The sequence below is a fragment of the Dasypus novemcinctus genome, chromosome 3, assembly GCF_030445035.2.
Source record: "Dasypus novemcinctus isolate mDasNov1 chromosome 3, mDasNov1.1.hap2, whole genome shotgun sequence".
Lineage (NCBI taxonomy): Eukaryota > Metazoa > Chordata > Mammalia > Cingulata > Dasypodidae > Dasypus > Dasypus novemcinctus.
This window is the reverse complement of record NC_080675.1, coordinates 144276795-144298944: the sequence shown is the minus strand read 5'-3', so window position 1 is coordinate 144298944 and position 22150 is coordinate 144276795. Positions and strand designations below refer to the sequence as shown.

At 37.8% G+C, this 22150-nt stretch overlaps 1 protein-coding gene across 3 annotated transcripts in view; it reads right to left on the bottom strand.

Annotated features, from left to right (window-relative positions):
* KIF23 (kinesin family member 23) overlaps window positions 1-21651 on the bottom strand; it is a 28134-nt gene extending 6483 nt beyond the window's left edge. The window contains exons 1-18 of one of the 3 annotated variants that reach the window (XM_058294414.2): window positions 21421-21651; window positions 19725-19794; window positions 18506-18634; window positions 14850-14955; window positions 14481-14617; window positions 14164-14273; window positions 12821-12991; window positions 10770-10882; window positions 10517-10638; window positions 9266-9368; window positions 5635-5714; window positions 5428-5547; window positions 5121-5247; window positions 3996-4154; window positions 2420-2577; window positions 1384-1557; window positions 904-1083; window positions 325-636 (exon numbers count right to left, since the gene is read on the bottom strand). In XM_058294414.2, coding sequence (XP_058150397.1) covers window positions 325-636; window positions 904-1083; window positions 1384-1557; window positions 2420-2577; window positions 3996-4154; window positions 5121-5247; window positions 5428-5547; window positions 5635-5714; window positions 9266-9368; window positions 10517-10638; window positions 10770-10882; window positions 12821-12991; window positions 14164-14273; window positions 14481-14617; window positions 14850-14955; window positions 18506-18634; window positions 19725-19794; window positions 21421-21431 — 2382 coding nt within the window. In that variant the 5' untranslated portion in view covers window positions 21432-21651. The remainder of the gene's footprint in view (window positions 1-324; window positions 637-903; window positions 1084-1383; window positions 1558-2419; window positions 2578-3995; window positions 4155-5120; window positions 5248-5427; window positions 5548-5634; window positions 5715-9265; window positions 9369-10516; window positions 10639-10769; window positions 10883-12820; window positions 12992-14163; window positions 14274-14480; window positions 14618-14849; window positions 14956-18505; window positions 18635-19724; window positions 19795-21420) is intronic. The other 2 variants (XM_058294413.1, XM_058294415.2) reach the window with 2 other exon arrangements.
* Between the last annotated feature and the right edge of the window lie 499 nt (window positions 21652-22150).

The window sequence follows — 22150 nt, the reverse complement described above, 5'->3', positions numbered from 1 at the left end:
ACCTGCATTGCATACTCACTGATTTCAGGTGACATATATTAGTTTATACAAATGAAAATGACAGATTACTATGGATGCATCAAAGTGACCTATATTCACTGAACAGGAGAGGCATTATTTTTGTAGACAAACATGTTTAGTTGAAGATCCAGGTCTCAATTTCAGAGTGATTTGACTTTTCAAATTAACTAACAGAAAGATTAGATTTTGTTTCTATTAGAGCCTACCCATCTTTCCACTGAACTTTCTGAACCAAATTAAAATTTTAAAAAAACAAAGATAAAATCTTTTGCTTCAATACTTTAAAATAATACTGGCACTAACCCTGCAGCAATGATCCTCTTCTATTTCTATCTCATTTCTGAATGTAGGAACCACCTCCCTGCCTTCAGTCCAGTACATCCCTCGCCTTCTGTCTGACACGATACAAGTTTTACTTTGTCCTGGCTCCTGCTGCCTACGCCTTGCAATAGATGTGACATTGAGAGGTGTGTTGTACGGAGAAATTTTCTGCTCCCAATCCGAAATACAGGAAGCTACAGAAATGCTGCTGCAAGAGTTAGAGCGCCTATGTAGCTGTGGCTGGCTCATGAGTTGCTGGCCGTTGGAAATCTGAGCAATATAGTTACTAGAAAGCTAAAAAAATTGAAGAGAAGTTAATGAACAAGACTGAAAAATTGAAACAATACATTACTTTTCTATAATTTTAGCACACGAAGACTTAACATTAAAGTAAATATACTAAATTACGAAGTGTTTATACTAAATTTATATTTATACAAATTTTAAAAATACTTTGAGGCTTAAGAAATAATATAAAATGAAAATTTTATTTCATAGAACTAGTCCCTTAAAACATATTCTCTCTAGTACTAAGTTACCATAAAACTACAAATAACTTACAGGTACTGGTGATGGAGAAACAGATCTTTGAGCAACTTTTTCTCGATCCCGCTCCCGAGAGGGTCTCTCTGGCTTTTCAGGTTTAGGTTCCGTAACAATAGCCTTCAGCTGTTTCAGTTTCTCATCTTTGACCCAGAGTTTATTCTGCATCTCCAGCTGTTTGGCTGCTACTCGACGTTCCTACACATGATCAATGCCAATTGAAATTCTAATTCAGTCATAGCAAACAAATGCACCAGATTACCCAGTCTCTTTATTTCCTAAAAATGAGAGCTCTCCAGTTCTTCCTGAGAGAGAACTAAACTTTATAATGCTAATTAATCATGGATTTTGAAGGCAGAGAGAAAAGAAATAGGATGAACTGAATAGTGGCTTCTACAGCGGACACCAAAACTCTACCCAAAGTACAAAAAGGCAAAATTGTAAATTCGTTTCAAATATACCACCAAACCCTGAGATAAGCATCTTAAGAACACTCACACATTCTTTCTCCCACTTCATTTTTGTTTCTGTCACCATGCCTTGCAACCTGGCTTCCAATCTGCGTTTGTCAGAAAACTGTCTCTGAAGTTTCTGATTCTGGGCTTCAAGTTCCTGTTGCAGATTGCGCTTATCTTCTTCATAGATAGTGGTTGTTTTCTCTAAAATCTCAATCTAGGGAGGCGGACCATTATTTTCAATATTTCACATGCAAACATTTCAAATAGCTATAAAATAATGTCTTTCTTAATTATACATAGTCGTGAGAAGAAAAAGCATATTCTCTCCTATAAATTTTCATCTGCATTCCTATTTCCATTACAAGAAATGAGATGTTATACTTGACATCAGAAAATTACTTTCCCCTAAAATTAAGTCCCGAAATTTTAGTTTTTTAAGTTATTTTCAGAATAGAGAATCAATGTGCATCTCCCACCCCTCAACCTCTAAATGATCCTCTGTAAACGAGGGAGCAAACATATTACACAGTGATGCAACATTCCCCAACAAGACAGTATTTCCTTTTACCCCACGGAAAGGGGTTAATCCTGAGTTCATGCTCTTTTACCATCAGATATCTAAGTGCAAATATGATCCAATTAACAATTACAGAGTGTCTTACATCCACAATACCATGTTGACACTTTTATATTACCTCATTTAACAATTCATTTCATGTAATTATTGAGAAAACTATACTGAGGAAATCTTTCTAATAAATCAAAAAGCAAATTATAACCAAAGTTAAAAATCCTCTAGAAAGTTCACTTGTTTGGTCCAGAAACACTTCCTTCAACTGTTAAGTCTATCTCATTAAATTAAAGAATAAATTATCCTTTTCTTCCCGTTATGCATTTCATTCACATTTCTTCTTCTTTGGGTAGGATGAAAATTGGTGAACTGCCAAGTGAAAATTTTAATAAGCAGCAGTTAGAGGCCCGTAGAGCAGAATGACATATACAGAGAGACCACTGAAGCAGAGACCAGTGTCAAATGGCCAGAACATACATCCATCATGATAATGCCAAAAACAGACCTTATATTCTAAAGTTTTGTTTTTCTTTTCCAGCCGTTCTATTTCCATTTTCTGTCCTGAAATAAACTTCTCTTTCTCATTTAGCTTTCCTTGAATGTAGTTTTCTTTATTTAAAACAGTATTGTCAAATTCTTGTAACAAAGCTTTAAAAGTAATAGCTGAAACAAAAAAAAAGCACACAGGCCAAGACTTACTCCAATTCCAAAATAACCAAGGAAATCAAATTTATTAGCAGATAATATATATCTGTCATCAGAAAACAACTTTGGAAGGAAATCAGTATTTGATTCTCAAATCTACAAGAAACATTTATAGAAACTTCCTCTTTGTTACTGAAAATATATGAGTCCTTCATTTATACAGTAAGTCTCCACTTCCCCATACTTTATGACCCATTTACCTCTTGATAAACGATTTGCTTCAGAATAACAAATGTGAAATAGAAATAGCACTAGATTTGGGATCTGTTGAGACCAGTTGGAATCCCTGGCACACCACTTACTAGATATGTAACTCTGAGCAAGTTCTTAATTTCTCTGATCTTATCTCCTCATTTCAAACTGGGGGTTTAAATACCTCCTACATTACAACTTTATTTTATAAAAATAAAAATAGCAGATGCATTGACTGAACACTTATACACCAGGGTATTCATTCTTCTACATGCTCTTCACACATGATCTCATTTATCCTCCTTATACCTCCTGAGGTAAGGACAATTCCCATTTTGCAGATAGGGAGACTAAGGAAAAAAGAACTTAAGTAATTTGCACAAGAATGCAGTTATTAAAATGTAATTTATGTCCAAATGCCTTGCAAATAAGTAAATAGTAGGAATCAAAAACAAAGTAGCTATTATCCCTATGTCCATAACTGTTAAAAAAAAAAAAGGAAAATACCACTTCTTTTTTCATTTTACTTCCTTCGAATATTAAAATAAGGGGCTATGGGAAGATAGTCCTTGTGAGTCTAATTAAACAATACTTTGAGCATCATTAAGAGACAAAAAAATAACCCTTCCTTAAAGATGTGTCCCATCACAGAACTCAGATGCACCACAAATTCCTTTAATTTCTAAAGTAAAAACGATGCAAAGGGGGGGAGGCGGATGTGGCTCAAGCAATTGGGCTCCCACCTACCACATGGGAGGTCCCTGGTTTGGTTCCTGGTGCCCCCTAAAGAAGAGAGCAAGCTGGCACAACGGGCAGGTGCAGCGAGCTGAAGTAACAAGATGACACAAGAGATACAAAGAAAAAGACATAATGAGAGATACAATAAAGTAAGCAGCAGAGGTGGCTCAAACAATTAGGCACCTCTCTCCTACATCAGAGGCCCTGGGTTTGGGTCCTGGTGCCTCCCAACGAAACAAAGAAAATGAAGAGCCCGAGCAAGTGCAAACAATGAGGGAAAGGGAGTGGGGAGAAATAAATAAATCTTAAAAATTAAAATAAAATGATGCAAGGGAAGTGGGTGTAGCTCAGTGGTTTAGACCTGCTTTTGCATGTAGAAGGTCCCAGGTTCAATCTCTGGTAGCTCCTTAAAAAAATAAATAACTGAAAATAATTTTTGTACTTACATTGTTTGTTAAACTCATCAATCATCATTTGTCGCAGTTGATGTCGTTTCTCTAAGGCTTCAATCAGCCTGGGAAGTGTCTGTTCATCATTGATATCCAAAATTTCACATGATGGTAAAGGTGGAAAACTCTGCAAAACCACTTCTGTACTCAATGGTTCTGTATTGAATTATATATATATTAAAAAAAAAGTTAAAAAGGAAATTAAGAGCAACTTAAACAAGTTTAATATTGTGATTAACACCCCAGCCCAACTAACAATGTAACTTCTAGAATTATCAATCATACCTCTTTAAAAATGAGTTATAATATGTAACGAGAAATCTCATCTACTTTTTTATTCAAATTTTTTGTACTTGTTTCTTGAGGGAAAGGATAATAAACAGTTCTCTTATGTAGGAAAGATTAAAAAAATAAAGAGAACAATCAGTGGGTAAATGATATTAACACCTGTAGCAGTTTGATATTTATGAATTCCAAAAATAGATATTGAGTTATGTTTGTAAACTGGTCTGTTCTCTTGGGTGTGTTACCCTTTGATTGTATTAAATTCAGAGGTTTCACTTTTCCTTGATTAACTTATGATTAAGGCTTTGATTTGGCGACATCAGTAGGACACTGAGTCCCTATCCCCTTGGTGGGCAGGGACTCAGAGAAAACAACACAGCAGGGGAGTTTTGAGTATTGATGCTGGAGTCCCAGAAAGTAAACATGCAGGAAAAGAGCACAGAGGAAGAAAGACAGCTCCATAGACGGCAGAGGCCCAGGGAAGAGAGATGAGCTGTTCGCCTGATAGTTTACAGCTGGCCTTGTGGGGCGAGCAGAGCAGCTGAGCCCGGAGAAACAAGTCCCAGAGAGAGAGATGATTCCTCCAGCCTACAGATGAGATCAGAAGCTGGGAGCAAGGAGCCTTAAGTGGGAGAAGGAAGGCTAACCCTTATAGATGTCCACGGCCATCTTGCTCCACCACATGGCAACAAACTTTGGTGAGGGAAGTAACATACATCATAGCCTTGTTAGATTGTAAGCTTCTACCCAAAATAAATACCCTTTATAAAAGCCAACAGATTTCTGGTACTTTGCATCAGCACCCCTTTGGCTGACTAATGCAACACTAAATCATACCATCTCCAACTGGACCTCCCCGAGCTTGGTTTCTGTATCGCCGCCCAGGTGTTAAACCACATATTGCTTTGTCTACTGGTCTTGCTACTTCCACTTCTTGGGTCACTTCCGCAAACCTCATGACTTGCTAAAGATAAAAAAACAAACAAATTTTAAAAATAAATAAGCATATCTAAGTCCTTACGCGGAAAATATTTTTAAAGCACTATTGGTTGGTTATTAGTTCACAGTTCAAGATGTTATTCTTTGCAGCCAAATAATTGTTTTCCCTAAAGAAACTGATACTTTATAGGATAATTAAAATTACCAAGCTTTCTTCATAGTCTTCAGCCTTTGGATTCACACACACAATCATGCGTACTTTTCCTTCCCCATCAAAGTAGTTCTTGAACAGATGGGTTAACTTTGAATCTCGATATGGAACCATCTACAAATACATTCAAATCCAAATACATAAGGCAAAAAATGCACACAAATGAAACTATACAAATGATTAAAGAAGGCTATTATTTACCCTGTTAGTTCCACACATTTGGTTTTCTCTGAGGACTTCCATACATGTTCTTAGTGTCATTAGTGACTGATTAATGTTACCTGGTAGAAAAGCATACACAAAAACATTTGAAAACAACACTAGAGTAGCTAAAGTATGTTGTCTATAAAATCTATGCTTCATTAAGCAAGCAGATGAAAATTGCAAATAACAGATTTTAGTCACTCAATTTCAAGAACTGTCCATGTATTGTCCAGGCTTTCTTTCAATAGCAGTATTTCAAGAGAGGTTAAATATTCATCTTTTAGGGATTCCATCAGAAGGATTTGCCAATAAATGAAATGTTGAACTTGATGATCTGTAAAGTTCCTTCCAAATTCTAAATTCTTGAAAAGAGTATATTAGATGCAGATGTTTAATCCACATATAATAATTTCTCTAAAGCATGACCACTTCAGGCTATAGTTGATGCCATCAAGATAGACTGAAGTCTCCCTCTAATTCAGAAGGGCTACTGCTATTTCTAACAGTCAAGAGTCTTAGCTATTTCTAATAGTCAACCTGTCCTCTGTACATCTGAACAAGGACTTCTTAGGAGGCAGCCTTGTTACTTCTGACCACCATTGTTTGGATTTCTGGGCCAAGGGAAGTCTGACATTAAGCAAGCCTCCAATAATGCAGGAGCTCTCAGGCATACAAACCCCACAAGTACATAAGAATTTGTTAATTTCAGAATCTTGAATAAGGTCGGCAAACTCTACCATGTTTTCCTTCTTTGCCAACCCCCCCACAATACAAAACTCATCTGTACCCCCATAATATTCCATGTTTCATACATCATTTCTCTTCCTTGACCCAAACACCAATGATCCCTTGGTCTCCCACTGTACTCTCAACAGAATCATCCGCCTACATTCTCAACCCTTCACCAAACAATTGATTCACTTCACTTCCTAAATAACCTAGCACTCCTTAACCTAGGCCCATGTTGTCCATGGGAGACTTCAGGATATGATGATTTGGAGCTATGTACCCCCTAAAAATATGTTCTTAAACTTAATCCATTTTAAGTAGGACTGTTTGATGAGGTTACTTCAGTAAGATATGGCCTAGGCCAGATCTTAATGAAAGACAGAGAAGGACATGGGAAGCAAGAAGCTGAAGATCAACAAAATCCAGAAGAGAAGGGAGAGGCTTGGAGAGGCCGCCATGTGCATCGCCATGTGACAGAAGAACCCAGAACTAAGGATCTCCACCAGCCAGCCCCAATACCAGTCTTGGGGAAGAGACATCTCCTTGAAGACAGCTTGATATGGACTTTTTTGTAGGCTCAAAACTGTGAGGTAATAAATTCCTAATAAATTCCCATTGTTTAAGCCAAACCATTGCATATGTGCTTGAGCAGCCCAGGAACCTAAAACACAGGGCTTCTGCATACTTAGATGGGAAATAAACTATATCTTATTTTCACTGACCCCTGACTGAAATTTAGCAGTCCCTTCAATTATGAATATAGGCAAAAGCCACAGTAGTAGTAGTAGTACCTGTGATTTTATCATCAATATAAATCATAGATTTTTGTATTTAACGCATTAAATAAAGAAAAACATAAATTACTATAACACTTTTTAAAAAATATTTTTAAAAAATACATTTCAGGGAAGTAGATGTGGCTCAAGCAGTTAAGCACCTGCTTCCCACATGGAAGGTCCCAGGTTCAGTTTTCGGTGCCTCCTAAAAACAAAAAAACAAATAAACAAACGAGAAAACCAACTCAAGGGAGCTGATGTGGCCCAGTGGTTGAGCGCTGGCTTTCCACATAAGAGGCCCCAGGTTCAATCCCCGGCCCTGGCACATCAGGAAAAAAAAAAATTAAATACAATTGGTTTCCTTTGAAATTCTCTATGTATTTTATGTTATGCATTCGAAAATATTATCCTGAACAGCTTCACCCGGCATCCACAGTACAAAAACAGTTAAGAAACCATGTAACCTAACTCTGGCTCTCCCTGAAGGAAAATGCTTTCCCCTGTAGCCCTGTAGCTTTTTTGAATAAAAGTTACCTGACATTTTACAAGGATGTTGGGTATAGGGAGGCCAGCAACATTTTTCTAGTTCTTCCCTGCTGCCTTCCAAACGTTTCTCCAGAATCCAGAAGAGAAGCAAGAGGCCCCTGGATCATTTTGGTATCATGTGGATGATCACATGTGGATGACATGCCAGTGTCAGAGGGCCCCCATCTCCTTCACTCCAGTAAATCTTGATCATTCTTCCATTTTAACCACACAACCATTGCCCATATCCTGAACCTTTTCACTCAGAACTGCACCACCTCAGAAAACCTAATGCCTGCCCTATGCCTAGCCACAATCTCCCCTTCTAGTTCCCTCACCCCTCAATTCTTGTCACATCTGATCTTCACCCATATTACCACTAATAGTCCTCTCCATCTTTCCCCCTCTGGTTTTCAGTTTCTTCCCAATCCAGTGAAACATCATTTCCCATAAAGGTTATTCCTCTCTCTTGTGATCTGGAACCTTTCTCTACCAGTAATCATCGCCTTCCTATTTATTAACCCCTACATAGTGCTAGGTACTGGGAATACAGTGGTGATCAGCAAAGATATAGTCCACTCTTAGAAGAGTCAAGCGATTCAGACAGGTAGAAAGAGCCCTTTAGCTCAGGCTCAAGGCAGGTCTAATAGTCCCTGTTTTCCATCTCTCAACTTCAACTTCATCTCTCTTCCACATATAAACCTACTCAAATCTTCACAATCCTCACATACTAAACCCTCAAGTAATTGGTAGCCACCATTATTCCTTCAAGATATGCTTGACAAGGGTCTTCATGACCTTGTCTCACTATCCTGATTCAGTGCTCATGGTTCACCAACCCACACCCTCCACTTCAGCAATGTTGACCCTGCCACATCTCTTAGGACTTGGTCTGTTTATTAGTGGCTTCCTCCTCTGGCAGGGATGATGCCCTTAATCCTATCCTTCGTCATACAGTTCACCCTACTCAATTTAAGGGTCAACTCCATGAATTCTTCTCCAAATATACCACCACAAGCCCACCCCCAGATTGGACTATACACCCACAGTCCCTCAAGCTCAGTTCCACCACACTCTACTGAAATGGTCTAGTGATCGGCCTCTCTCTCATACTAGTCTGGGCTCAAGGGCTGAGCTTCATCCTTTACATCTGTGTTCCTGGCACATAGTAGATACTCGATAAATGTTTACTAACATAAAGCAAAACATACATGGCTGTACTAAATGAAAAAAAGATTTCCCTTCAAATGGCTTTTGTGTTCAAAGAGATTTTTTCCATCTCCAGAAACTGATTGTTTTTACCACTGTGACTATCTGAATAACTGCTAAATCACTGAATTTCAAGGGTTCGGTAGTGACCTATAATACCAACAATAGATACAACATACACTTATTTATTTTAGTCAATCTTCTTCATCAGTACATTGTTATAGTTCAATACTAAAAAGGTATAGCCAAAGAAACAGAATTGGGTCACTCAACTTAGTCTCTGAATTATCAAATTGAAGACAATTATGCTTAATCACTTAATAAACAGGTAAGTGGAATTGCAATTTTTTGAAAATTGTAGCAATAAATAAGTACTATGTTTTGCTCACCAGCTTCACGTAATCTGTTTCCTTCTGCTTTTGTCCGGTTGGTTCTTTCACTTCCAGCAAGATCTACCAAGGACAACTGGCTTATAATGATTTGTTCTTTTTCCTGAAAGGAAGATCATAGTACCAGTAACATAAAATGGGTTTAACTGGTTAACAGATTCTTTAAATACACTCAAATTATTAGGCCTTATGAATATAATATTTGTACAATACAAAATGTAGTAGAGGGGCAAAAGGTAAGTTTTCTGAGGAAAGTTTACTAGGAGTATGATAAATATACTCATAACATGAATGATGACTGGCCTCTTGATTGGTCTACATTAAACTGTATGCTCCATTAGAAGAGGGACTCTATTTGTCATCTTTACCACTTTATCTACAGTACAGTACACAGTACCTAGCACTTAGGAACCCAATAAACATTTGCTAAAAAAAAGTGAGTCTAGAACAGGGCAATCCTAAATTTTTCTGTAACCAGAAATGTAATACTTTTATAGTACTATGATAATTTCATATTACTCTAATAATTTTTATACTAAGTCTTGAAAGTAAAGATGTTCATAACAGATATTTTAATAGTAGATGTGTTTCAGAGGAAATCAAGTGAATATGCAGATGCTTGAATTACTTAACCATTTCCTAGTTAACATTTACTTAGTGTTTATTACTATATACCAAGCACTAGACTAAGAATTTTAAATGTATTTAATTACCTTCTTTAACCCTCACAACCCTGTGAGGAAGTGCTATTACAGTTAGGTCAGACTGTTCTTACTCAGTGATATAAGACCTGTAGCATGACAAGGCCCAGGAATAAATAACAACCAGCAGATGGGATACCCTCCTGGCCTATCAGCCAAAGAGATGAACAATTTAGAACCCTGGACACCTCTTGAACTGTACATACCCTAGAAAGTTAATTGTTGACATTTTAAAACCTTAAACTAAATTTCCATGTACAAAATGAGTCTTCAGAGATAAACCAATGAATCACACATTCTTCTCATTTATCTATTCTATTAAAGAGATTAATAAAGATTCGTAAACCTTCTTCACAGCAAAATGCCCAGTTCTAGATTCACTAGCCAGCTTCCCAAAACCAAACTATCTAATGGAGCAATTAAAAAAGCATCACCATCTATGTATTAATCAATGCTAGAGAATCTTTATTGCAATGAAACCTCCCTAATTTAAGTCTAAGAATTAAGAATTCAGTTAGAACAAGAAAAACTGCACACACTACAACTTTACCTGTAAGACATTGTCTCCATCTGCATCCAAGGGAGCCTGAACTAATTTAATATTGAACACACTATGGGAACGGCTGGACTCACGATTCAAATGGGTGTTAGCAATACGTCTCTTTTTCTGGCCTGTGATGATAAGAGAAATTATTGTATATGCTTTCTACTAAATCGAAAGGGACTGCTGTCAAATTATAGTAGCAACTGTCAGGATTATATTTATAATTTGGTATTTTTCCAACTCTAGCTCTATTTCTAACCTCTCCAGAAAACTTCAAAAGCCTCCTCAGTAGATTTAACTTCTACTTCTGTACATCCTGCAACATACATGTTATGGTTCTTATCTTCACGAAGCAATTTAGATTGTGGTGGTCTATGAGAAGGAAAAAAAAGTTAGTTTCCTAAACTACTATCTTCAACTTAAGACAAAGACTAAAATGCCAAGCAACATCATATCCATTCTTATAATGGAAATAAGCTTAGGTAAGACCCAGAGAAATATTAAACTTGGGTAAGATGATAAAGATATAGCCAAGATTAGTCACCTAACAGGGTAACAGGAACTACTTTGTTTTCAAAGCTCTGCTCTAATTCACAAAGCATATCAAACAACCCTTACTGAACAATTAGAGACCAAGGTAGTAGTATAGCTACATCACATGCACAGGTTAATCATTAAAATCTAGCATTTTCCTAATTTTAAAAGACCATTAGAGAGCTCATCCTGACCATCTCAGTGACAGCAAAAAACAAATTCAGGAAGAGTTTGGTATATACCAGGAGTGGCAAACTTTTCAAAAGTGGCTTGTCAAGTTTAAGTCCATATGATAAGGGTAGGAAGACTGCTGTCTGTTTAGCCTGTCTTGTGAATGATGGAGGTAGAAAATTTACCATCACTCATAGTCAGTGGCAAATTTTTCAGGAAGCAAGGAGGGGCTCAGAGATAGCAGTCAGCCCAGTGCCAATAAAAACCACCTACATGCAAACATGCCACAGATGCCAACCACTAGTATAACTGCACCCTTCTATTTAAGAAGAGAGCCAACCCCATCACATACACAAAATCTGTGTTCCTCATGGGAGTGCTGCAACTGTTCCACCTACCAAAGGAATAAGGTATGAGTTACTGTTTCTACAGCAGCCATCACACAGCAATATGGAAGTCCAGAGTACTGGTCATTCTCAGTTCATTCAAGGAGTTACCAAAAAGGTTATAAGGCACACAAGACACATTTCTTTAAAAATAATCTCATTTACAACCAACCAAACAAAAATTTGGCACATGCACAGAAATGAAACTGGTTGGTAGTGACAAATGACATCACAAAAGTTTAGAAAAATGAGTAAATACACAAAACTAGAGTCAAGACAACTGACACTTTGAAACAAATGGTAAAGTAATGAGTTTGATATTAAAAAACGATTGTTTCTTAAGTACCCTGTTATTTCATGTATTTCTCTGTAACCTAGCCCAAATATTTCTTTCTTAATATCAACATTCCAAGGGTAAACATAGTTCATTCTAAAAACTCCTTCATAAACTTCTCATTAGATGAAAGGCTAAAAAGAACAGAAGCACAAAGGGTCACAGCTGTCCTTCACATAAACTCCTAAAATTAATACTTTTAAAATTCTCTTTGCTTAGCAACTTTTTAATTGTTTCAGAAATCAATGCAGATGAAAAGTTAAAGAACTCTGAATCAAGATACCTGCATCAAAGCACAGAAATACTTTGATCAAGTATGGCCTTAACCAGAGTCTGTAAATTATCTAATGTAAATAAAAGTGATATAACTGACACTTGTTTTCAGTCTGTTTTCTAAATCTAGCTGTTTCTCTAATCATATTCCACTAGACATACACACAAAGGTTTATGCTATAGCGATCACTATGACATAAGAGTTAAAGAGGTTATGAAACTATCAACACTGAGTCTCAGGTTCCTCAAAGGTATCCCTGGAGCACTTCAGAGAGACACATCCTTAAAGAATTAATTCAAGTCCTTCTCAAAACACAGTCCAAGGCCAAGAGTTTTTAAAAGTAATCCCCAAGATGAATATTTGAGTCACTCTTCTGCTTAGAGGCCTTAATCCATTGGTTTCCTAATACAGCTGCATATCTAATTATTAATAATAAAACTAATCATTGAGCGCCAACTACATAATATACAAGTTATACTATTTCATTCTAACAACTCCAAAAAGTAAGCATTATTCCCATTTATAGCCAAAGAAACTAAGGCTCATTTAGGTGAGGTGAAATGACATTCCCAAGGTTAAGCAGCTAAGAAGGGCTTCTCTCTACTACTTACTTTGGCTTTATGGGATCAAACGGCACTTCTTCCAATAGATCATATATGTAATTATTATATATTTCTATATAAGAGACAAATACACCATAGACACTATCTTCATCAACCTCTTCTGCTTTACAAAACTCTTGTACATTTATCATATCTGCAAACTCTGGATCTACTTGACGTCTGAAAAATGAAAATAAATTTTTTTTAAATTTTATAAAAGCAAAAAGTCTGATCTTCTTTGTTGTGATTCAATTATCAAAAGTATGATCCCAGAAAGCAAACATGGCTCCACTGATAGGGCCTCTGCCTACCATATGGGAGGACATGGGTTCAATCCCTGCGGCCTCCTGATGAAAAAGAAAAGGAGAAAGCGTGCCTGCGTGATGAGCCAGTGCACGTGTGGTGAGCCGAGTGCCCACGGTGAGCCGAGCGCCAACACGAGTGCCCATGTGGTGAGCCAAGTGCATGCGCAAGTGCCAGCATGGTGAGCCGAGTACCCGCGCAAGTGAGTCACACAGCAAGACGATGACACAACAAAAGAAAGACGAAGGGGAGAGTCAAGGTGAAGTGTAGCAGACCAGGATCTGAAGTGGCACAACTGACAGGGAACCTCTCTCCACATCAGAGGACCCCAGGATTGAATCCTGGTGAATCCTAGAGGAGAAAGATGAGAAGACAAAAAGAGAAATAGATACAGAAGGTGATACAGTGAATGGACACAGACAGAAAAAACAAAACAAAACACACACATACACACACACACACACACACACACACACACACACACACACACACACACACGACAGGGCAGGGGAGGGGGAGGGGAAGAAAAAAACTTTTAAAAAAAAGTAAATGATCCCATGGGAAATGGATGTGGCTGAAGCAATTGAGCTTCTGCCTACTACATGGGAGGCAGGTCTGTGGTTCAGTTCCTGGTGCCACCTAGAGAAGACAGTAAGCTGGCGCAGCGGGCAGGCATGGTAAGCTGACACAACAAGATGACATGACAAGAGACACAAGAAAAAAAACATAATGAACGACACAACAAAGCAGGGAACAGAGGTGGCTTAAGCAATTAGGCACCTCCCTCCCACATCTGAGATACAGGGTTAAGTTTCCCATGCCTCCTAAAGAAACAAACAAAAGAGAAGATGAGCAAATACACCAAATGTAAACAAAGAGGGGGTGGGGAGAAATAAATATTTTTTTTAAAAAGTAAATGTTCCCAAGGGGAAAACAAATGCTGGACCAACTTCCCCACTTAACATTCACCAATTCCTCTGTCTATGGAAACCATGTGACAAAATTCCACACCCCTTAGGTCAGTATTATATACAAATATAATTACTTACTTGCTAGATGGAGTCTTGGGATTGGACAGAGCTTCTCTTTTCTGTCTTTCTAACAAGGCATCAACCTCACATTGTATATCCATACTATTCCTATCATTAGATTTAAAAACCTGAAATAGGGGCAAAAATCAGACCAAATGTTTATTTTTTTTTAATTTGACTTAAATAAGAAATGTGTTTAAGAAATAGAAAAATATTTCATATTCGAGCATATTTGAGGTTTTCAAAATTGATCCCTTAATCCTACTGCATCCATAGGTTTCTTAGTCCCTGTGTCTGTAAATGAAATGGTCACAACATAAAATAATTACACTTACATATCGTTTAGCCTGAAATGACCCTATACTGTTAAAGATCATGTCCAAACAACGAGGAAGCAGCCCTCCTTCCCCTGGAGAACCGGTCATCGTGTAAGTTTTTCCGCTGCCCGTAACTCCATAAGTAAAAAGAAGACCTACAATATAGCAAGTCACAATCAGTCAAATCTAAAAGTCTGCAACTTGTAATATCTCTTCTTTGTATTACAACATACTAAAAATAAATCAGCTAAAAAAAGCAGGTTTAACATCATCCCTACAAATTAAATCTAAATTCTCAACTCCAAACATAAATCAAATACATAAAGACCAAAAAGTTTTAACAAAAGGGGAGAAAAGAAAAATCCAACAAAAATTCAAGAACCAGACCATTTTTGCCATGAATGAGGTCATCTGCCAAGGGGTTAGCCACAACATCAAAGAGCTCCTTCTGGGTGGTATGAGTACCAAACACTTGTTTAAATGAATACTGCGTCTGTAAGGTGGGAAAAAATAAAATGTAAATGGAGTATGAATTTCCTTATAACTAGGCTAGAAATACAATAGTTCAAACTTATTAATAAGTTATTTATGAACATTTAAGATCAAGATACACAAAGATAAACATGAATGGCCTGGCTTTTACACCTGGAATCCTGTTTCTTATTGGCACACTCAAATGTTGTAACATACCTAAATTATATTAATTATAAACTGGTAAATATTTTTAGTCATAACTACCCAAGAGAATGTAGAAAAGTCTTAAATCCACTACTGGTTCATAGACTAAAATTGATTTTATTCTAATTGACAAAGATCAAAAAGGTATTATATTGAATCACAGTAACAGATTTGTGAAAATCTACAAGCGTTATTTCATATATAATTTTATTGCTTTCTATTTTCTTCATTGTAAATGTGCCATTTAAAATGACACAGCAGTATAAAACCAAATGTTTTGACAGATCATATTTTATGACCAGAAAAAAGATCTTATCTCTGAGTTCTTATACAAAATAAATTTTAAATAAAATTGTGACAATTAAGAAAGCAAGAATATGTCAATTAGCAAATCTCTTTCAAAATGTGATTATTTTAAAGCATAACCAAATTACCAAAAATATTACCAAACTTCTATTTGGAAAATTAGATTTGGGATTTTTTTAAATTTTATTTTTATTTTTTAGGAGGTACTGAGGATTGAACCCTGGCCCACATACATGCAAAACAGGTGCTCATCCACTGAGCTACACTGGCTTCTCTTGTTTTTTTAAATTTAAAAATGTCATAATTGCCAAGGGACTAGTGTTTTTATTTGTATTATTTATTTTCTAATTATACTGGACTATAGACATTGCAATTGTTTCTGCAGATTTCTTGAGTTTCTTGCAGGTTTTGCTTCATGAATTTCAATGCTAGGTTATTTGGTATAGGTATATTCATTAGAATTTATTAAGAATTATACCCTGCCATTATAAAATGTCCTACTTTTCCTTATTTTATGCCCTTCACCTTAAATTCATTCTGCTGTTATATTAGTGTAAGAACTGGTTTTCAGAATTGTCAATTTTCTCTCTAAAATGGAGATGTTTATAGACTACTGTTCAAATATATTATAATAGCAGCTATAATAGACACATACAGATTAGTGTTCAAATAAATATATTACAATAGCAACTTGGCACTTAGCATGTCCAAACACCACCCAAGCACAATAGTGTATCATTTCATTTTTACAACCTCTAATGTAGATACTAGTAATTATGCTTATCTTATAAATGAGGAAACAGGTTAACTTGTCCAAGATGGCACACCTACTTCAGCCAGGCAAACAGTAACCTTGTGAAACTTTTTATTTGAATACTATAAGACAAGCTTCAGAGTTCACAAAAAGAATGAAGATTCTTAGAACTAAAAGATTCTTAGAATGAAAAGGGCAAAAAGACTGGACTTTCACCTGAAGTTCCTCATTAACAAACCCTCCTTTCCAGCTCAGAGGAGGAACTTGCACAAGCCCACAGAGCTAATCACTGTTAAAGCCATTTCTAGTCCCATGATCTTTGTAATACACAGTGTTGGCCCCCATTCCAAGGTAGTAAGAATTTTGAATACCCACCAAATCTTTTATACCATTTATACATGTTCAAAATGTACTTTAATAAAGAAGTAAAATCCAGGAAATCAATTTCAACTAGTTCCCATCCTCAAAGGTCTGCTCCTTCACGAAGACTTCCTGGACCATTTGATCATGCTCAATCCACATTTATTGAGTATTTGGTGAAAAGGACAGATAAGGGTCATATACCCTTAGATGCTTACATTATAACAGAAGAAAGACAATAAACAAATGACTATAGATTGAGGTAAGTGCTTTGAAGCAAATACACAGGATTAAACCAGGGGAGAGGGAGAGGGGTAGGGTGTTACTTATGGGGTAGTCAAGACAGGCCCGATTTGAGGAGAGGGAATGTCTTTGAGGAATGATGCTGACTCATCCACAGAATCAGAGGATTGGATAAGTACTAGGAGATGAGGCTGAAAAGATAAACGGGAGACAGATTATGCTAGGCCTTTTTGCAATTTAAAGTCTTGATTACTTGAAAGGTTTAAAACAGGAAAATGATGAGATCTGATTTATGCTTTAAAAGAACACTCTGGCTGCTTTGTGGAAAATGGATTAGAGGAAAGGATTCAGAATGGAAGCAGGCAGTTAAGCTATGCTATGGTCATGTTGGTGCTACTCAATCCAGTATCTGTCTGTGACTAGTGCTTAAAGAGGTTGAGACTAAATGTTTAGAAACATTTGTAGCCATTTTATATCACTGTAATATCTAACCACATGACTACAGACTCATCTCACTGAACAGATGACAAACCAGCTAAGTGTTGTCTTACTCACATGTTAATTCCACATATTGCAAGCTGCATAACTATCAACCTGTGATGCATTGAAAATAAAAAAGCCGTTCCTTCACAAACAGTTTGAGAAGCATTGGTCTCGGTGATTAATAATGAGGCTCAAAACTGGAGTATTGGTAGTGGAGAAAGAAATGAAAGGACAGTTTCAAGATATACTTTGGAACTTTGGAACAGAACTGATAGAATCTGCTGATGAACTGGATATGAAGAGGGGCAAAAGAAAGGTAGGAACAAGGTTTCTGGCTTGAGCAATTTGTCAGACAATGTAATTTTATTAAGATGAGGAAGTGATTAGAGGGAAAAAAGTCAAGAGTTCCTTTTATGGATATGTAAAATTTGAGATAGAAATGTGACATCAAAGCAAAGATGGCAAGTAAGTGGTTGGATGTTTGAGTTTAGTATTGAGAATAGATAGATCATAATAAGGACAGAGGAGTGCACATCAAATTCAGCAGCAAAAAGGCCACTGGTGGCCTTTTGAAGAGCAATCTCATTGAGGGTAGTGTGGGCAAAGGAATAAGTCAAAATTAGAAACCTTTAGCACACCTGTTTTTCTGCCCTATTTATATGAGGGTTACTTGTTTTACCATGTGTTTTCTCAACTATGTTGCAAGCTCTATAAAGGCAAGGGTGTCTTCCCCAGTTTTTTAAATCTCCTTCCAACCTCCAACTACCAGTTGAGCACAAAATGTTGAGGTGAAATGAATTCATTTTGTTCAGTATTTAATTAAAACTGAAAACATTTCCTAAAAGATACGAGTAGACGATGCCTGTTATTAAATGTGATTTTAATCTTTTCACATAAAGTTATACATATTGTGGATGGCTGGCCTAGCATACGTATGCATCATTCCATATTAAACTATCCCTAAAACATAGTTTAAAAAGCAACAAAAACACCCAGTAATAAGAAATTATTCCCTAAAAGCTATCCACTAACTCCAGTGTTCCAAAGATGTGTCTGTACACCCCACACGCCAAAAGCACTTGAGATCTTCTGGCTATAGTGAAATAAGTCTTTCAAAAATAGTGGGATCATGCCTGAACTTTGTTAAATCAAAAAAATGAAAAACTCATTTAGGAAACAACATTTTCAGTAAAAACAACTTGGGTACAACAGGAATTACCTCTTTATAATCTCCGTTTCGGTTTAGTCTATAACCCTCAGGAGTATGAAGCTGAACAGTTGTATTATTGATCACTTCTATACAACATTCTTGGTCAGGAAAGCTCAGCGGGCGTACCCTACAGTATACCTGAAAAGACAGAAGGGGCATTAAGAATGATGGCTGACTTTTTGCCTAATTTTTAAGTTTTGCCATTCATTCATTCAACAAACAATTGGCCTCTCAATTTAAGAGAGCTATAAAACACAGAGCTTTGAAAACCAATATCAACTATCTGAGATTGTCAAATGCAGATAGATTAAATGTGAGAAAAAATTTTCAATGTACATGAAATTCATATAAGTTCTGATAACAAAATTGCAGCTATTTTTCACAATTATATTGTATACAAATATTCTATTACTAATAATATAAAATCAATCTAAAAATTAACATATCACACAGAGAATTATTTTAAAATTTGTTAAATTTTTTAAGAATTGGATGTCAAAACTTGCCAGCTTACCCTACAGTTACTCAATAACCTAACAGTTATTAAATAAATCAGTACAAATTCTGAAATGTGTTGTCTCCTTAAGCAAGACAGGGTTGAAGAAATCCTGGTTCAGTTGTGTGCAAAGAATCTAGTTCCCTCAACTCAGACCTGAGACACAGACCAGTGCCAGTTAAAGTTTTAACATACCTTAGAGAGGTAACTTGTTTGCCATTTGATTTTAAAAACAAGTTCACAAGCCTAAAACCAGTTTGAAGTCCTTCCGATTGTGAGCAGACCTTAGGTGGAATTCTAAACCAGTCTTTATAAAATTTATGAAAATTGGACTAGAGAAGCATAGTTTGGAGCTTTCCTTACTAAGCTTGCTATTATTTACTCTCCGCAGTCCCAAGATGGTAGAGGATGCTCGTTCATCCAATCAGGATGTTTCCGCCATCCCAGAGGGCACGAACCTGGTTGAAGAGTATTTTTAATTATCTAGTATTTCAAATTACAATTAGTTTTAAGAGGTGTATTACTGACAACCAAAATCTCATCTTACTGGACTAACGAATCCTACACAGAAACAAAATTTCACAGCTAGAACCAGCCTTATGCAATTTAGTACAATCTTTTTAACTACTAAATATTCTTTGACTCCACTTCCACATCTTTTCTCTCATTTCTTCCACATAAGAAAAGTGGCCTGAAGAAAACACATACACACAAATCCTAAAGTGCCCTTACCCCAACTGGGTCTTTAAAGTTCGTCTGGGATCCTTTCTTCACTAGAGGTTTCCTGGGTGTCTTAGTTCTTCTGGACATAGATAAAAAATGTTTCAGTTCAACACCAACAGACAGAAACCTCAGCTTAATTCACTCAAAGACAACCTTCCTAGGGTTTATAAAATTATTCCTTAGCAGGTCCAAACACCGCCCCCCAAATAACATGAATAATAAATCATAAATTGCATTAGTAGAAGAGTGTTTGTGGCATGCGTAATCCAAAAGTAATTAAATTTTTGTTTAGAATATATTCTTGGTTCCAAATGTACCTACTTACTCTTTGATTAATTCTATATTTAAAAGAGCTTGCATATTTTCTTGAGGTATTAAAGAGGCACTATAAATCTTGAGAAAAAAAATTCAACAGATAACTGGCCACACTTATTTTTAAGGCATTTACATAGGTGCACAAGCACACACACTGTATATAGTCATTGCCAAGGAAGAGTGACAAGTGATTAACTTCAATAAATTATTAAAATTATTTCAGGATTTGTCTATATGTTCAAGGAACAATTGATGATTTAATTCTCAAAACTACCACCCTCTGTCCCCAAAAAGTGGTCCCAAATTGCAAATTTCTTGTTCTCTTACCTTAAGGACAATAGAAAAAGATATTTTATCTCACCATTTCTCTATCATACCACATTCCCCCCCCATTTGTATACAGACTAGATGAAAAATTAAGTGAAATTACTGACTTCGACTGTAGCTTATTAGATAATTTTTCTCAACATTTTCCCATATGAAACAGAAGCAAATTAGTCTTTTTAGGGACAAAATATTGGGGTAGGTTTACTTAAATTCATGTCTTTTTTGTTCTTAAGGTTTTGGCTTTGGCCTCAATAAAACAAGTTGCCTTCTGCAAACGACTAGCTAAATGATGATGATAATTATAAAGACAACGAACTTCTGTGCATGCAAAGTACTTCTTTCTCCAGCAATAATCAAGAAATTAAGCTCCTCCGAAAACGTATCACCTTCTTGGAGAGAAATGTGGGCGTGGGCGTTTGTGTACGAGGGCGGAGATTGCCTGCGACCAGAGAATGGGGCAAAAGTAACTCGCCCAAATAAGGTGATGGTCTTAGCTCCCAGGCAACCAAGCTGGGCCAAGAAAAGCACGCAGTGCTCAGGAATTCCGGCGCTCTCCAGGGACTGAGAGCAACTAGCCAACTGCCAACTCCTATTGCGCGACACTCGACCTAACCAGAGAGAAGAGTCCCGAGGCCAGTCGCCTCCCGACACGCACTAACTCTGCAAATGCAATGTGGGGCGCGGGCGGCGAGGGAGGGAAAAGGGGAGCTGAGAAAGGGTCGGGGGAGGCAGGACTGGAGCCAAGGGGATGACAACCCGGCTAACAGGAACCGGGGTCACAACATAACCTACCACCCCCCGACTTCGGGCCGACTTTCCCGCGGTCCGGGCGGGGACAGCAGGCGCCCCCGGTTCCGGGTTGGCGGGAGCTGGAGGACGCCGCGCCTGGCCGTCATCCTGAGCCGCCACGCGTGGAAGCTCCCACTTTGGGGGCCGCGGCGGGAGCAGCGCGGGGTCCCCGTCCTGACTGTGCGGCCCATGGCCGGGGTACGGCGTGAGGAGACGGGTCCGCGACTCCCGCCCAGACTGCCCGCCCTCCCTGCCCCCCGGGCCAGGAACTCACGCTGGCTTCATGGCAGCAAGGATACGCGCAGCCCAAAGGCGCGCGCGGGACGCCGGGCTCGATGAGGCGGGCAGGCGTACACTGCGGGAGCCTGGGACGCACCGCGGGAAAGACCCCGCCGCCTGGCGCGCCTGTCCGTAAAGCCCGGCGGCGCCCCTGCGAACCCAGGTACGCTCGCGCCCGGCGCATTTCAAACAGGCCAATCGGCACCCTCCAGCGGGGAAGGGGCGGGGCCTCAGAGGAAGGGTCAGCTCTGCCGGAAGTGGCGCTCGTCTCCAAGGCGACCGACGCCGAGCGGTCGAGAGGAGTCTGGGAGTCAGAGCTGCAGGATCAGAGGGCAGACCTCATCGATTATGAAATTCAACCCCTTCCGATGAGGAAACTGAGGATTTATTTTTCCGGCATCACAAGGAGTCCAATGGAAGACCAATTCCAGGTTTTATTCAGAGGTCAGCAACCCTCGAGTCTCCCTCTCTGGTTTCCATGTTCCCACATCACCTTGGCGTTCTTTCTCTCTCTGATTCACCTTTCCTGGGTTCTCCCTCCCTGATTCCTGCAACTCTTTCATATATATATATATATTCGTAATTTTATCAAATTCTTAATTGCGTTTAATCCCGGACATAAAGAGATAAATAAAATTTGGTCATTGCTCCTAAGAAATAACCTCCAAAACCTACCTTCTTTTTTTTAAACTTTATTTTTTACATTTAATAATTGAAAATATAAA